Below are 16,071 nucleotides of genomic sequence, written 5' to 3' on the forward strand. Positions count from 1 at the left end.
ATTAATAAATCTAACTATATCTGGATTATTCAAGGTTTTATTTCAAAAGCCAAAAACAAGAGGCAGAATCGGGCACATCAAAACAAACTGAGATTGCTGTAAAGACTGACACTAGTCAGTGACTCGATGCAACCTGCTGGGATCCTTATATAGGAAACTTTTTACTGATTGGCTTAATGAACTGACCTGTATTGGAATGTTTACTGTGTGAAGGTCCTTGAGACGACTCTGGTCTGAGGCACTATATAAATAATCTTGAATTGACCTGAATTGAATTTAACTGAAATAAACTGAACTGAACTGAACTGAATTTAATTGAATTCAATTGAATTCAACTGAACTGAACTGAATTTAATTGAATTTAATTGAACTGAAATTAATTGAATTGAGTTGAACTGAACTGAACTGAATTGAATTGAACAGAACTGAACTGAATAGAATAGAACAGAACTGAACTGTACAGAACCGAACACAACAGGACAGAATAGAGCAGAGCAGACAAGAACAGAACTGAACTGAACTGAATTGAATTGAACTGAGCAGAACTGAATTGAATTGAATTCAATTGAATTGAATTGAATTGAATTGAATTGAATTGAACTGAACTGAGTTCTGGACCACCACTTAGATTTTCATGCTGAGAAAGTTGTAAATAAAATCCAAAACCACTTTCAATAAATCAAAAGAGCCAAGATATAAAACACCAGACTATTACTTTTGCAGGTTTTTCCATCTGGCTTGAGCGTGAATCCCACTCTGCATCTACACACACAGCTGTCGTCTGTGTTCACATACTCCTGTTCACAGCCATGGGTCCCGTCAGAGCAGTGGTCGATTTCTGCAGCAAGAGAGTGTAATCAGCAGCAAAAAACGTGTTTTATCAATAAATCTAACTATATCTGGATTATTCAAGGTTTTATTTCAAAAGCCAACAACAAGAGGCAGAATCGGGCACATCAAAACAAACTGAGATTGCTGAAAAGACTGACACTAGTCAGTGACTCGATGCAACCTGCTGGGATCCTTATATAGGAAACTTTTTACTGATTGGCTTAATGAACTGACCTGTATTGGAATGTTTACGAAGGTCCTTGAGACGACTCTGGTCTGAGGCACTATATAAATAATCTTGAATTGACCTGAATTGAATTTAATTGAAATAAACTGAACTGAACTGAACTGAATTTAATTGAATTCAATTGAATTCAACTGAACTGAACTGAATTTAATTGAATTTAATTGAACTGAAATGAAATGAATTGAGTTGAACTGAACTGAATTGAACTGAATTGAACAGAACTGAACTGAATAGAATAGAACAGAACTGAACTGTACAGAACCGAACACAACAGGACAGATCAGAGCAGAGCAGAAAAGAACAGAACAGAACTGAACTGAATTGAATTGAACTGAGCAGAACTGAATTGAATTGAATTGAATTGAACTGAGCTGAGTTCTGGACCACCACTTAGATTTTCATGCTGAGAAAGTTGTAAATAAAATCCAAAACCACTTTCAATAAATCAAAAGAGCCAAGACCTAAAACACCAGACTATTACTTTTGCAGGTTTTTCCATCTGGCTTGAGCGTGAATCCCACTCTGCATCTACACACACAGCTGTCGTCTGTGTTCACATACTCCTGCTCACAGCCATGGGTCCCGTCAGCGCAGTGGTCGATTTCTGCAGCAAGAGAGTGTAATGAGCAGAAGAAAAAAAAACATGTTTTATCAATAAATCTAATTATCTGGATTATTCAAGTTTTTACTTCAAAAGCCTAAAACAAGAGGCAGAATCTGGCACATCAAAACAAACTGAGATTGCTGTAAAGACTGACACTAGTCAGTGACTCGATGCAACCTGCTGGGTTCGTTATATAGGAAACTTTTTACTGATTGGCTTAATGAACTGACCTGTATTGGAATGTTTACTGTGTGAAGGTCCTTGAGACGACTCTGGTCCGAGACACTATGTAAATAAACTTGAATTGAACGGAACTGAACTGAATGGAACAGAACGGAACTGTGTGGTCGGTCCATTGTTTGTATTCTGGCTGATTGGCTGCAGCTGGCGGTAAGGCGTTTCCTGTTTCTTGTTTTCAGTGTTGCACTACGTGTAGCTGTTTGGTGTTTGGGGCTCGCTAAAACTGATTTAATTTCTCTGTAGTAGGATATCTCTGAGTTATTGTAGCACAAAGCACGCTAAAACACACATTTTATGTTGTTCCACCTAGCTTTTAGGGAACCATTTCAGTTTGCACGCAGTTTATTTGGTGTTGAACCATTTGCTCGTCCAGTTAGCTTGGCCTCAGCATGTGTTGAGGGTCTGACCTCATGAGGAAATTACTATGCAGTGATTTTCTCCAAAATGACTGTGCTTAAATTGCTCTGAAAAGCAAATAATCATATCAGCGCCAAGAAACTTCATTTCCCATGATGCTTTGCACACGGAAGCATTGGGATGATGTCACTGCCTAATACCAGAAACACGTTCTGCGCATGTGCGGGAGGCCGTGGAGCTTTTCCCGCGAATTAAGACCATAAATCTTCAGCAGAGACAAAGAAACCTCGTTCTTTTGCCCAGGATACCTGGCGGTAAGGACACGCTTGTCGAACGCTCCGACAACTTGAGCACGCGGAAGCTCTAAGTGCCCAAGTTGAGCCACGAAACCGCTACAAAGCCACTCGAACTCCATCAGGACCTGACTGGGAACGAGCGGAGCTCCATCCAGCTCTCAGAGATGCTGTAAGTTGTCAAACTCAGCCCAAAAGAAACTTCGTTCTCTTTGTGTCCAGCCCGTGGAGAAACACTCGTGGGGAGAAACAACGGAGAAACCCATCAAACCGACGGACGACGCCAAACTGCGGAGAAATACGGAGAACCGTCAAATCAAAACAGTGAGGGACGCTTCACTGTTCTGGTGATCAGAAAACTCATTTCTCTCTCTCCTTTTCTTCTCCCGTTTCCTCTATAGTCCAGAATAAGCAATAAAACCGCGCTATTGCTTAAAAAGTAGCTTCGTGTTTTCCTCTTTCGTTCCTAAAACACGTCCGCCGGGTCATTTTGAAAGAATAAACTGCTTATTGATCATCGCTAATATCTTTAGTCGTCAGCTCTGGCCAGGCTGCCGACTCCTTTTAGATTAAATAATTTACAAGTGCCCTTTTGTTGTTTGTTAACTTTTGAAGTGTTTGAGTTAAGTTTTACTGTGATTCTAAGCCACTAAGTGTTCGGGAAAGTAGAAAACTTTACACATCCAGGTCTCCTGTTGAATGCGAGGGGAGGGGAAGAGCCCCACACACACTCACAGCTCACTCCCCCCACCTACTCTGGGGAAACAAAGACCCATTCATCTCACACACACACACACACACTCACTCACACACACCACACAAACACCTTGAACTTTATTTTGAATATACATCCTTTTATTATATCACATGGTTATTATTCATTTATGCCACTGTTTATTCATTTGACAAATTGTTAATTAAACGTTATAAAATTCAGATTTTCGTCTCCAGTAGCTTTGTTGTGTCGAAGAGAAGTCTCTGCTCCAAGGATTCTACGAACTTCAAGAAAGACTGATAAGAGTTTTGGATTCAATTTTTCCCCGGTTAAAGGGGAATGGTGCCCCGTATATCTAAGAATATCTTAATTAATTAATAAATCAGTAAATATTCCCATATTTACAGAATTTATTGAAGAATCCAAAAGTAAGTTAAAGCTTACGAATTGTTCGCTCCTAATAACCACAACATTAATTGGTGCAGCCCGTGTGAGGCTTGGATATACAGAGATTTCTATCCGGCACAAACAAACAAAGAAATCCAAAGAGCCTGAATTAAAAATAATCAGTTGTTCAGCCTTGAACCAGCAACAGAGTGGTGCTGATTTCGCTGAGCAGGAAGCTGCATCGAACTCTCACCAGTAACTCAGTGCTTCTTTAAAGGTGCAACGTGTAAATTAATTCTGGTTGACTTTTAGGTTAAAATTCAGTTTTTCCTTAAAGGTGCAACGTGTAATTAATTCTGGTTAACCTTTTAGGTTAAAATTCAGTTCTTCATTAAAGGTGCAGTGTGTAAGTAATTCTGACTAACCCTTTTAGGCTAAAATTAACTGCTAATTTAGCGACTTTAACTCACAGTAGCTATTGTAACTAACTGAAACCTTCACTCAAAGACTGATAACACCCTGTTTGCTAATATTCTGAAGGAATAACTAGCATATTTAACACTGCAAGTGTTGTAAGACGTTGCTACGGCAACGCACCAGCTTTTGCTAAAATACTGAAAGGAATAGTATTTTAAGCGTCAGTCACGGCATTCCGTGCAATCTTAAAACGCTAAAACCTGTGCGCACAAAGGTTAATTTAGTGTTTTTCTGCTACAAAGCTAGCAGTTGCTGCCCAAAAGGTGCAGCTTGAGCTATCTGCAGAAGCTCTACTAGGCTATTTTTGGTTCGGTTGTTAAATGGAGGGACAGAGTAGTGAACTGACCAACTCCCAGCAACCAGGTGGCGCTGCGGCCCACGACTATGAACCTGGCCTACTTTCTGGACAAATATTGTCCAAACTGGTCGCGGTTGCTCGAGAACCCGACTACCCTTCTAGGGATTTCACTGAAGAACAGCGTAGCGTCGAGCTAGAAGCTGTAATTGATGAAATAGAAAACCCGGATGGTACAAAACCAATCCAGGTTCACTTAGCTAAGTTAGCCCTGATCCTCTATCAGAGAGGACTCCAACGTGGTCAGAAGATCATGAACCTCCAGAGTATGCTAGCTGAAAAATAGCGAAATGAAAGGCTGATCGAGGAAGACAACACCGATTCTGGGGAAGATGGGGAGAAGACCCCGCCCCCCTCTGCTGATGACAACAGACAGTGGGAAGGGGGGAAACACCGTGACTCTCTGGACGGACGCACGCCGCAGGGGAGAGATGAAGCTTATCTGTCCCAACCTTTGGCCCCGTTCCCTACACACACTCTAGGGCATTCAGGACCACCTAGGGGCCGAGGGCAGTTCGCCCTCGAACCCCAGGTTGGACCACCACCCTCATCTTCATGGCCTTCTCAATCAGTGAGAAGCCGACCAGCGGAGCGGCATCTCTATTTAGAACGCTCCCCCAGTCCACGAAGGGTGCAAGGTGCCGGCTGGGGTTATGCACAAGCCCAACCTGCACCTCCACCATCCACCCATCCTAGCTACTCTGGTATTTGGCATGCCAGCAACCAGCTGCAGGACAAAGCATCATACGCCAGTCCGTACCCGGACAGAGCGTATTACTCAGAAGCCCCAGTTGAAAGACGCAGGCTGCACTACGCAGACGTGCCCCGGGAGGAGGACCTCCCAGGACACCCACGTGACGTGCCAGCAGCCCGCCACAGCATGCCGAACCCCGATTTGGGCCCCAGGAGTCAACATTGGGAGCCCAGAGCACACCAGCGATATCCAGCACCCTCTGAGACAGACCGTGGGTCAGAGTCAGAGGATGACGCGCCGTACCGTGAGTCAGGGCTCCGTGTACGTCAAATTGAATCGCTAGCTAAAGACATAGAATGCTTTGATCCTAACACCAATGAATTCAACGTCGACGATTATCTCAGGGAGATAGAACGTTGTCTGCTTGATCTTCCAGCACCCTCTTCAAGGGAAAAGCTCAAGCTAATTTGGAAAACCACATCTAGAACGGTGCACGGTTTCATGGAAACTCTACCACCTGACATTCGAGATCGGTACTCCTCGCTCTGCCGAGCATTGAGGGATGAATACGCCACGTATGCAGACTCTGCGTCAGCTACAATGGGGGCCTTCTCCATCAAACACGGGAGGAACGAACCCCCCAGAGAGTATTATCGCCGACTCAAAAGTGCTTATTTCCAAGGTCGAAACGGCCCTGGGCTCGAGGAAGACCCTGCCTTCAGATCCCTGTTCATTCACAACCTGCACGAGTGTGTTCGCTCCGAAGTCTCAATGTATTGTCGGATGAAGAAACTGACAACCCAGGAGATTAGGAGATACGCTCAACAGGCTTGGGAAGCCGGCGGAAAGCCCCAAAAGCCTGACGCACATCACCGCGTCATGCACCTAGCTCCCGACACCGAGCCGCGTTTGGAGTTTGAAGGCACAGAAGCTCCACCCACTAAGCCAAAATCTGCTAAACCTAGACCTGCTAAACCGCGAGAGCAGCCCCAATCTCCTCAACAGGGGAAGGGGGGTGCTGATTGGCCGCCTAGGTCTGGACAATCAGACAGGAAGTGGCCCAACCAAAACCAACGGCAGGTAGGTTGGAACAGTGGAAGGTTTAAGGAGCGCCGCCAACAGGTAAGTCCCGAACGCAAGTCCGCAGGTGAGTACTTGACCAAAGCCGACCTCCAGGAGATGTTTCAGCAGTTCCTAGCTAAACAGAAGGAACAGCTGAGATCTGCAGAAGAAACCCCTGCACCAAAGTCTTCTTCTAAGAAGCCAGACCCAGAGCCAATGTCCGCATGACTAGGCGTGGCTCAACCCCCCAGCGTGGCCAGGACCTACCTAATCAGCTGGGGGAACAGTACTGGTAGATCACAGGAATCTCCTGAAATCTACCCCCCAGAGAAACCTGATACTAAATTTCTGAAGTTCCTTGGTGACTTAACAAACCATGATCATGCTCGCCGTTTGTACTGTAGCACCAACGTAGGTGGATGCATACAGGTTGATGCTCTGCTGGATACCGGCTCAGAAATCACCCTGATGTGCTTCACACTGTTCCGTCGCGTGTCTGACACCATGCGGTCACTCGGGAAACCAGTCCAGGTAGAACCCTGTGACCTGAAAATCACCAGCTACACCCAGACCCGGGAGTGCATCACTCACCGGGCGTGGCTGGACATCACCTTCCAAGACATGACTCTGGTTCACCCGTTTTATGTCTGCCAGCTAGACACTGAACCACTTCTCATTGGTCAGGACCTGCTTGAACGTCTAGCTCCCCTCATCGACTGCCAGAAGGGTCAACTGTGGGCCCAGGTGGAAACACCTAAGCCCTGGAACCCAGATAGCAGCCGACCATCCTCCATTCTTGAAGTCAGCCTAAGTGAGCCGCAAAACCCTTGTTCCAAGGTCATGCCCCTCCCTACAGCTCCCACAGACGATGTCCGCCTGCAAAGGCAGGAAACCGCTCCTGGAACTCCGCTCCGCACACATTCATCTTTTCTCTGCTCGCTGAAGAACGTCAGCCTGCAGCCATATGCACCACACATAGTTGGTGGTCTTACCATCAACTGCACCCACATCTCAGATGCTCGCCTTGCTCTTTGGTCGGAAACGTCAGCCATCAGCCAGCAGACGTTTGAACACCTGCGTCAGAAGGACCCCCTGCTGGTCAGCGTGACACGTAGCCACCGGCTCTTGTCAGCTACTTGGCCGCAGAGGCTCCTGAAAGCGCCAGAGGTCTGCTCCCTGACTATCCAGCTTGGAGCAAGACAGCTCACACATACATTCAGCATCATACCACAGCTTGATCCACCTGCACTCATTGGAGCAGATCTGCTGGTTCGACTCGGTGCCCAGCTGGACACTTGCAATCAAGTCCTTTGGGCCCGTGCCACACCATCCTCTGAGCCTCGCTCAGAAGGCCCTGAACACTTGCTGTCCGGACAGACCATTCCACAGGCCTGCCGTGCAGTGGTTGAGGCCAGCACGGTTCTGCCCCCACTGGTCAAAGGAGTGCCTGTTCGTCTGACTCTGATGAAGCATCAGAAGCTGCCAGGCACCCAAGCCTTCTTCCAGCCATCGCCACACTTCTTGGAGCTTAACTTAGCCATCTGTGGCACGCCACTCTTGGAGATGAACAATCGTTCTGCCTACTTGTTGGTTGAAAATCCGACCCGGAGTCCTATCCACATGCCGGCAGGAAAGCCCTTGGGCATGCTGATAGATAGCTCATTCCATGACTTCGAACTTTCAGTTCCCGTGATTGGACAACTTCCGTTGTTCTTGAACGACAGACAGGTTGGTGCAGACACATTCTGTACCTTCCCCTCACAAATGATTACCATCAAGCGGCATGAAGCCCTTCCTGAGGAACCCATTTGCAGTGCAACCTTAGATGCTGACGGTGGTCAGTGTCTAACGGTTTTTGCAATAAATACTCAACCCTCTGAGTCACCGGTTGAAAGCCCAGAACACCAGAGACCCTCCTCCTCTGAACCTTATGACGGCTTCGAGGCCGAAGTCAGCCAGCAGCTTGACAAAGCGGATGCGCTGGAGTCAGAGGAGCAGAGAGCAGAGCTTAGAAGCCTGTTCTATGAGTTTCAGTCCGTCTTATCCAGGGACTCCCTGGACTGTGGACTCACAAACCTGCATACGGTTCGCATTCCAACGAACCCGAATGCCCCTCCTACTTTTGTACGTCAGTACAAGATTCCCCTCGCTGCTTATGAGTCGATCCAGGAGATCCTCGATCAGCTGAAGGAGAAAAACATCATCAGAGAGTGTAACTCCACTTACAACTCTCCCATCTGGCCGGTTCTGAAACCGACTGGGAAATGGCTTCTCACCATAGACTATCGTGCACTGAACAAACAAGTACCTCTCTCCAGGTGGCTTATGATCCATTTAGATCAGGAGCTAGCCAGAGTCAGAGATGCTCGTTTCTTCTCTACGGTTGACGTAGCCAACGGCTTCTGGACCATGAAGGTTGAGCCGGCGGACCAGTACAAGCTGGCTTTCTCCTTTGGAAATCGCCAATATACTTGGAACCGCTGCCCCTTTGGCTACTCTAACTCACCTGCCGAGTTCAACATCTTCCTCCACAAAGCCATGTCAGATGCTGCTTCCAGAGGGAACCGCATATATGTCGATGACATCTTGATGAGGAGTCGAACCTTCGAGGAGCACCTGGCCGAACTCCGTCACGTGCTTCAACAGCTCGCTGACGCCGGAGCTAAATTGGCGATTCTCAAGGGACAGTGGTGTCGAACCAAAGTGGAGTATGTTGGACTGCTGGTTGGCCCTAATGGAGTCGAGCCCCAAGCGGGACGCATTAGAGCCATTCAGGACATCAAAGCCCCAGCTAATCTGACTGAACTCAGGAGCTTCCTCGGAGTCTGCAACTACTCCAGGCAGTTCATTGAGGAGTATGCTGAAACAGCGAGGCCCCTCACTGAGCTGCTTCGGAACAACACACCTTTCATGTGGGACAGACCCCAGGAACTCTCCTTCCAGTTCCTAAAACAGAAGTTGGCGTCCGCACCCTGTCTGGCTTACCCAGACAAGGATAAAGAGTTCTACATAGAGGCGACTTTCTCCTCTCACTGCCTGAGCGCTGCTTTGAAGCAGAAACACGACCAGGACATGAGAGTTGTGGCATACGCCAGCAAGCCTCTGAGCAAGGTGGAACTCCAGTTCTCAGACTGTGAGAGAGCCCTCCTCTCTACAGTCTGGGCTGTCGAACACTTTCGTAGTTACATCGGTGGACAGAAAGTGATCATTGAAACGTGTCATCAGCCTGTCACCTTCCTAAACAGCCAGCGTCTGCGCGAAGGAAGAGTGTCAAACAGCCGCATTGCGACGTGGATGATGGTGCTCCAAGGATACAACATTGAGGTCAAGTATGGTCAGAACACCAAGCTAGCGCTAGGACAAGGGCTAGCAGGCTGCCAGTACTGTGACTCTGACTCCGTCAGGGGCCCCCTGGACACACCTGCCGCAGTCAACCCAACCGCATCCAATCATCGCTACTTTGATGAGAATGTTTGCCAAGGGCTTCCGAAAGTTTACACTGACGGATGCGCCTACCTTCACGAAGGCCAGCTCCGTGCTGGGGTTGGAGTCGTTTGGGTGGACTGTGACACTAAGCATCCAAATCACTACCGGTTGGGCCAAAAGTCTAGTCAGTACGCCGAAATTGCTGCAGTGTTGATAACCCTCCAGCAGGCGGCAGCCTTGGACATCACTCAAATCGTCCTTTGCTCATATTCAAACTACGCTAGACACAGCTTCATTTCTCACTTCCCCATGTGGAAGGAGAACCACATGAAAAACGCCAGGAACAGAGACGTGAAACACTCGGAGTTATTCCTAGCGTGTGATCTGCTCACCACTGAGAAAGGCATAATGGTCTACTGGATAAAGGTCAAAGGTCACTCCAGGACCCTAGGTCCGGAGAAAGATGGTAATGACGAAGCTGACCGCCTTGCTAAGCTCGGTGCTGACCAGGGAACCTGCTGGGAATTCAAAGACGAGTGGCTTCCACCCAAGGCCGTTCACAAGGTCTGCGCGATTACTCGTCGCCATGCTAAACAGGCGGACGAACCTCGGACCGTTGAGGTACCCGTGTGTCTAGGCAGACAACCACATGACGCGGACCTAGTCACCATGCAGGAACAAGATCCTGACCTGAAACTCATCCGCAAGCTTCTCCAAAAGGGCCCGATGCCTGAACAACCATCACCACCTATTGGCGCAAGCCGAGATTTGGTAAACCTGCATCGTCAACTCACGCACCTGAAACTACAAAACGATTTGTTAGTTTACATGCGTGACGATCACAGCCCGCCGCGTTGGGTTGTTCCACTCGACCACAGAGGAGTGAGGCTTGCCTACGCCCACGACACTCCGGTTGGAGGTCACCGCGGAGCAAAAGCTACCCTCGCGTCACTGACAGAAGTAGCATATTGGCCGTCGATGTCCAAGGACGTACACAGCTATGTCCAAGGCTGCCTCATCTGTGCCCAGTTTCAACCCTCCCAGCCGCTTGCTAGAGCACCACTGCAACGCAGGGGAATAACCTTCCCTTGGTCCCACCTGCAGATCGACTGGGTTGGACCGGTTCCCAAATCGGCAAGAGGAAACAAATATATGCTAACTGTAACTTGCAGTTTCGCAAAGTAGGTTGAGTGCCTTCCAGCGCCACACGATACAGCCGTCACAACCGCTGTACTGCTGATTAACCACGTTTTCAGTCGATGGGGACTTCCACTCTGCATTGACTCTGACCGAGGAACTCATTTCACATCCAGTGTAATGACGTCCCTGTTTGAACTTCTGGGAGTGGAAGTGAGATTCCACCTCCCCTATCACCCACAGTCATCCGGACAGGTCGAACGGATGAACCGCACGGTCGTCTCTATGCTCAAAAAGTATGTCTGCTCCACTGGGAAGGACTGGGACGTCAAGCTCCCTCTGGTCCTGATGGCCATACGGTCCACTCCACAGCGATCCACGGGGGTTACGCCCTTTGAGATGATGACCGGCAGTCTGATGACTCTACCACTGCACCTCCTGTATCACCCAGAGGATGTCAGTGTTGCCACTGCCTATACCGCTCATCAGTATGTGGCAGACTTGAAAACACACCTCAGAGCTACGTTCGCGCACGCTCAGAAGAAACTGGAGACCAACGTAGAAGGCGCTAAAGCCTACTACGACCAAAAGACAACCAGCCGCGAATACGAGGTGGGTGACAAAGTATTCTACTTTCGGTTCGCCCAACCGGCACGCAAACCTAAGAAGTCCCTGCCCTGCTGGTCAGGACCATTTTAGATCATGGCAAAACTCTCTCCAGTTGCATACAGGTTACGCATCACCAAAGCAAGACAGGAGCCTGTCTACAAATGGGTGCATGCGAACCAAATCAAACCCTACGTCAAACCGTCCCCGCGGGTACAGAGACCAGACTCCCCGCAGGAGGTAGACGTAGTCTCTACATAGTTCTATGCATGGAAATGGAAAGGGGGGGAAAGTGCACGTTTAACCCACTAACATGTACTAACCGACAAAGAACCAGCCCCCCCCCCCCCCCCCCCCCCCCCCCCCCCCCCCGCCGTCACTTTCACTAACCAAGAGAAACTCCTTCCTAGACCGCTAACAGGATGTACCTACTAAAACCTTACAGGGTACTCTGGTACCTACACTCGGCTCTGATTAATGAATCTCTACGTGCAATCAAGACTTTGTCTGAAACCATACCTCAGGATATTGTGTACACACGAGTGGTGAGAGATTTGATGTAGGACCTGCTCAGGGAAGTAAGTTCCACGCTGGACAGCTTGGTTGAAAGTCGTATTTCCCCGTACTTGGTACCACTGGACCTGCTCAAAGTTAGCTTGACAGCTGCTACCCCTCTACTGTGCACCTTTCACAAATCCACCTAGCGTACAGCCTAGGTAGTGCAATTCCCATTCACGTTGATGCAGAAAAATTAGAACTCGGTTTCCTGTTACATGTTCCCATAATTGTGACACCTCACATCTATAGGTTTAAGTCGATGCTGAACTTTGGTATTTGAAAGGACGGTAGGCATTTCCACTTTGAACTAGAAACCTGGCACTCCATCACCTCAACCTCGAACAGCATGATTCGGAGATTGAGATCATGGACGCTTTCCAGGGTTATAACTTTGCCTTCGATTTAGAAATTGACCAACAATTACTGATTGAAGGAACCAAATTTGTTAAGTTCACACAAACCCCGCGTGAACTTACTTTGACGCCCAAGACGCTACATTGACACAGATTATACCACCTTAATCTGCACATTGGTCGCCCTGGGGATGGGATGGCTCATCACGGCTGTGATTGCTTATTCCGCCTACAGGCGTGTTAAGAAACTCCAAGATAAGATGCACTTGCTCACCTACGGTGTGCCTCGTAACTGCGTTCGGGGAGACTCCAAGCGCGAATGTACCACACCTGTCTAAAGGGGGTGAGCAACATTTTCTTTGTTATTCTGTAACCCTAACAGTAGTTCTCATTTTAGTCTACCTCACATATTTATCTGAGTGTTGCAGTATGTCACATTCTTTATAAGCTACACACTGAATGTATGACCTAAGAATGTATTGTATGAGACCTCAAGGTTGCTATGAATTTTCTTGGATGTTATATGTTTTTTTTTGGGTTTTCTGTATTTTTGTTTCGTACTTGGTCACATATTAACTAGTGGTTATGTGCCGGCCCAGCTCAGTCTGTCAATGACTCTGTCTGACGCACCAGCACATTGTAGTACCTCTTAGTTTTATGGTCCTTGTTTTAGCCCAAAGACTGTCCTGATCCACCCTTTGGACCAAAAAGGGGGGAATCTTGGGACCACATAGGTCAATGCGCGTTTGCGAACTATGGACCTCGTACATCACCGCGTGCTCCATAAACTGAACTGTATGGCCGGCGGTGAGATGCCTTTGTGTCCCCTCGTGGAGTTAACCGCCCACCGACCTTCCTCCTTCTACACTACTACCTCTCGCATGGACGACATCATCATTGCGTACCACCTGCGTGAGTGGCTTCTTCTCGTTATGCGCGTTGGGGACTATCCCGTTTCCTATCCTCTTTGTGCCTGACCAGGATCAAAGACCAAAGGCGCCAGGATCCAAGACAAAGACCAAAGACAAAGGCGTCCAAGGAGACCAACGTCTTAAGGGACAAACCCACCTGTGCTTCCGACAATCAAGTCGACCTACGTTCATGAGGAACAAACCCATCTGTGCTTCCGACGATCGAGCTTTGGGCGCGATCCCCGAAACCAAAAGGGGGAATGTTGAGGGTCTGACCTCATGAGGAAATTACTATGCAGTGATTTTCTCCAAAATGACTGTGCTTAAATTGCTCTGAAAAGCAAATAATCACATCAGCGCCAAGAAACTTCATTTCCCATGATGCTTTGCACACGGAAGCATTGGGATGATGTCACCGCCTAATACCAGAAACACGTTCTGCGCATGTGCGGGAGGCCGTGGAGCTTTTCCCGCGAACTAAGACCATAAATCTTCAGCAGAGACAAAGAAACCTCGTTCTTTTGCCCAGGATACCTGGCGGTAAGGACACGCTTGTCGAACGCTCCGACAACTTGAGCACGCGGAAGCTCTAAGTGCCCAAGTTGAGCCACGAAACCGCTACAAAGCCACTCGAACTCCATCAGGACCTGACTGGGAACGAGCGGAGCTCCATCCAGCTCTCAGAGACGCTGTAAGTTGTCAAACTCAGCCCAAAAGAAACTTCGTTCTCTTTGTGTCCAGCCCGTGGAGAAACACTCGTGGGGAGAAACAACGGAGAAACCCATCAAACCGACGGACGACGCCAAACTGCGGAGAAATACGGAGAACCGTCAAATCAAAACAGTGAGGGACGCTTCACTGTTCTGGTGATCAGAAAACTCATTTCTCTCTCTCCTTTTCTTCTCCCGTTTCCTCTATAGTCCAGAATAAGCAATAAAACCGCGCTATTGCTTAAAAAGTAGCTTCGTGTTTTCCTCTTTCGTTCCTAAAACACGTCCGCCGGGTCATTTTGAAAGAATAAACTGCTAATATCTTTAGTCGTCAGCTCTGGCCAGGCTGCCGACTCCTTTTAGATTAAATAATTTACAAGTGACCTTTTGTTGTTTGTTAACTTTTGAAGTGTTTGAGTTAAGTTTTACTGTGATTCTAAGCCACTAAGTGTTCGGGAAAGTAGAAAACTTTACACATCCAGGTCTCCTGTTGAATGCGAGGGGAGGGGAAGAGCCCCACACACACTCACAGCTCACTCCCCCCACCTACTCTGGGGAAACAAAGACCCATTCATCTCACACACACACACACACACACACACACACACACACACACACACACACACACACACGCACACACACACACACACACACACACACACACACACACACACACACTCACTCACACACACCACACAAACACCTTGAACTTTATTTTGAATATACATCCTTTTATTATATCACATGGTTATTATTCATTTATGCCACTGTTTATTCATTTGACAAATTGTTAATTAAACGTTATAAAATTCAGATTTTCATCTCCAGTAGCTTTGTTGTGTCGAAGAGAAGTCTCTGCTCCAAGGATTCTACGAACTTCAAGAAAGACTGATAAGAGTTTTTGATTCAATTTTTCCCCGGTTAAAGGGGAATGGTGCCCCGTATATCTAAGAATATCTTAATTAATTAATAAATCAGTAAATATTCCCATATTTACAGAATTTATTGAAGAATCCAAAAGTAAGTTAAAGCTTACGAATTGTTCGCTCCTAATAACCCCAACAGCATGGCTATGGCTACTTCTGTCTCTGCTTCTCCGTCTCCTATCTCTTGCTCTCTGTGTCAGATGTTTAGTTACTCCTCTGCCTCCTTTAGTGATAATGGTATGTGTAATAAATGTAGCATTTTTGTATCTTTGGAGGCTAGAGTGTTGGAATTGGAGTCCCGGCTCCGCGCTGTTGAAAAACCTGCAAACAGCCGTAGCTACTTAGCTAGCGCGGGGCTGATTAGCTCAGAACCACCCCGTAGCGACCCTCAAGCAGAACTCGAGCAGCCGGGACCTCAGGCCAGCTGGGTGGCGGTACGCAGGAAGTATAGAACCCAGCCCGTGGGCCACCACCAACCCGTCCACGTTTCTAATAGATTTTCCCCGTTCAGTGACGCACCCACTGACAAACTGACTCTGATCATTGGCAGCTCCATAGGCAGAAACGTGGCATTACAGACTCCAGCATCCATAGGTAAATGTTTACCTGGGGCCAGAGCAGGCAACATTAAATCTTATCTGAAACTGCTGGCTAAGGACAAGCGTAAATACAGTAAGATTGTTATTCACGCTGGCGGTAACGACACCCGGTTACGCCAATCGGAGGTCACTAAAATTAATGTTGCTTTGGTGTGTAAGTTTGCCATAACAATGTCGGACTCCGTAATTTTCTCTGGCCCCCTGCCTGATCGGACCAGTGACGACATGTTTAGCCGCAAGCTGTCCTTCAACCGCTGGCTGTCTAGGTGGTGTCCTGAAAACAACGTGGGCTACATTGATAATTGGAAAACTTTTTGGGGAAAACCTGGTCTGATGCGGAGAGACGGCATCCATCCCTCTTTGGATGGTGCAGCTCTTCTTTCTAGGAATATGGCCAGTTTTATTAGTCCTCCATGACTACCCAGGGTCCAGACCAGGAAGCAGAATCGTAGTTTAACCCACCCCTCTGCAGCTTCTGTACTGTTATCCACCCAATACCCCTTAGAGACAGTGTCCTGCCCACGGCCAAAATCACACAGATTAAATATCAGGCTTAATAAAGCAAATCATGGAAATCTCATAA

At 47.7% G+C, this 16,071-nt stretch overlaps 1 protein-coding gene across 2 annotated transcripts in view; it reads right to left on the minus strand.

Moving 5' to 3' along the window:
* Positions 1 to 16,071, minus strand: part of LOC107395492 (matrilin-2) — a 135,229-nt gene that overhangs the window by 26,501 nt on the left and 92,657 nt on the right. For both annotated transcript variants that reach the window (XM_054740497.2, XM_070550858.1), the window contains 2 exons: positions 1,560 to 1,682; positions 716 to 838 (listed from right to left, as the gene is read on the minus strand). In XM_054740497.2, the coding sequence (XP_054596472.1) occupies positions 716 to 838; positions 1,560 to 1,682 (246 nt within the window). The remainder of the gene's footprint in view (positions 1 to 715; positions 839 to 1,559; positions 1,683 to 16,071) is intronic.

This window comes from Nothobranchius furzeri, chromosome 5 (genome assembly GCF_043380555.1).
Source record: "Nothobranchius furzeri strain GRZ-AD chromosome 5, NfurGRZ-RIMD1, whole genome shotgun sequence".
Classification (NCBI taxonomy): Eukaryota; Metazoa; Chordata; class Actinopteri; order Cyprinodontiformes; family Nothobranchiidae; genus Nothobranchius; species Nothobranchius furzeri.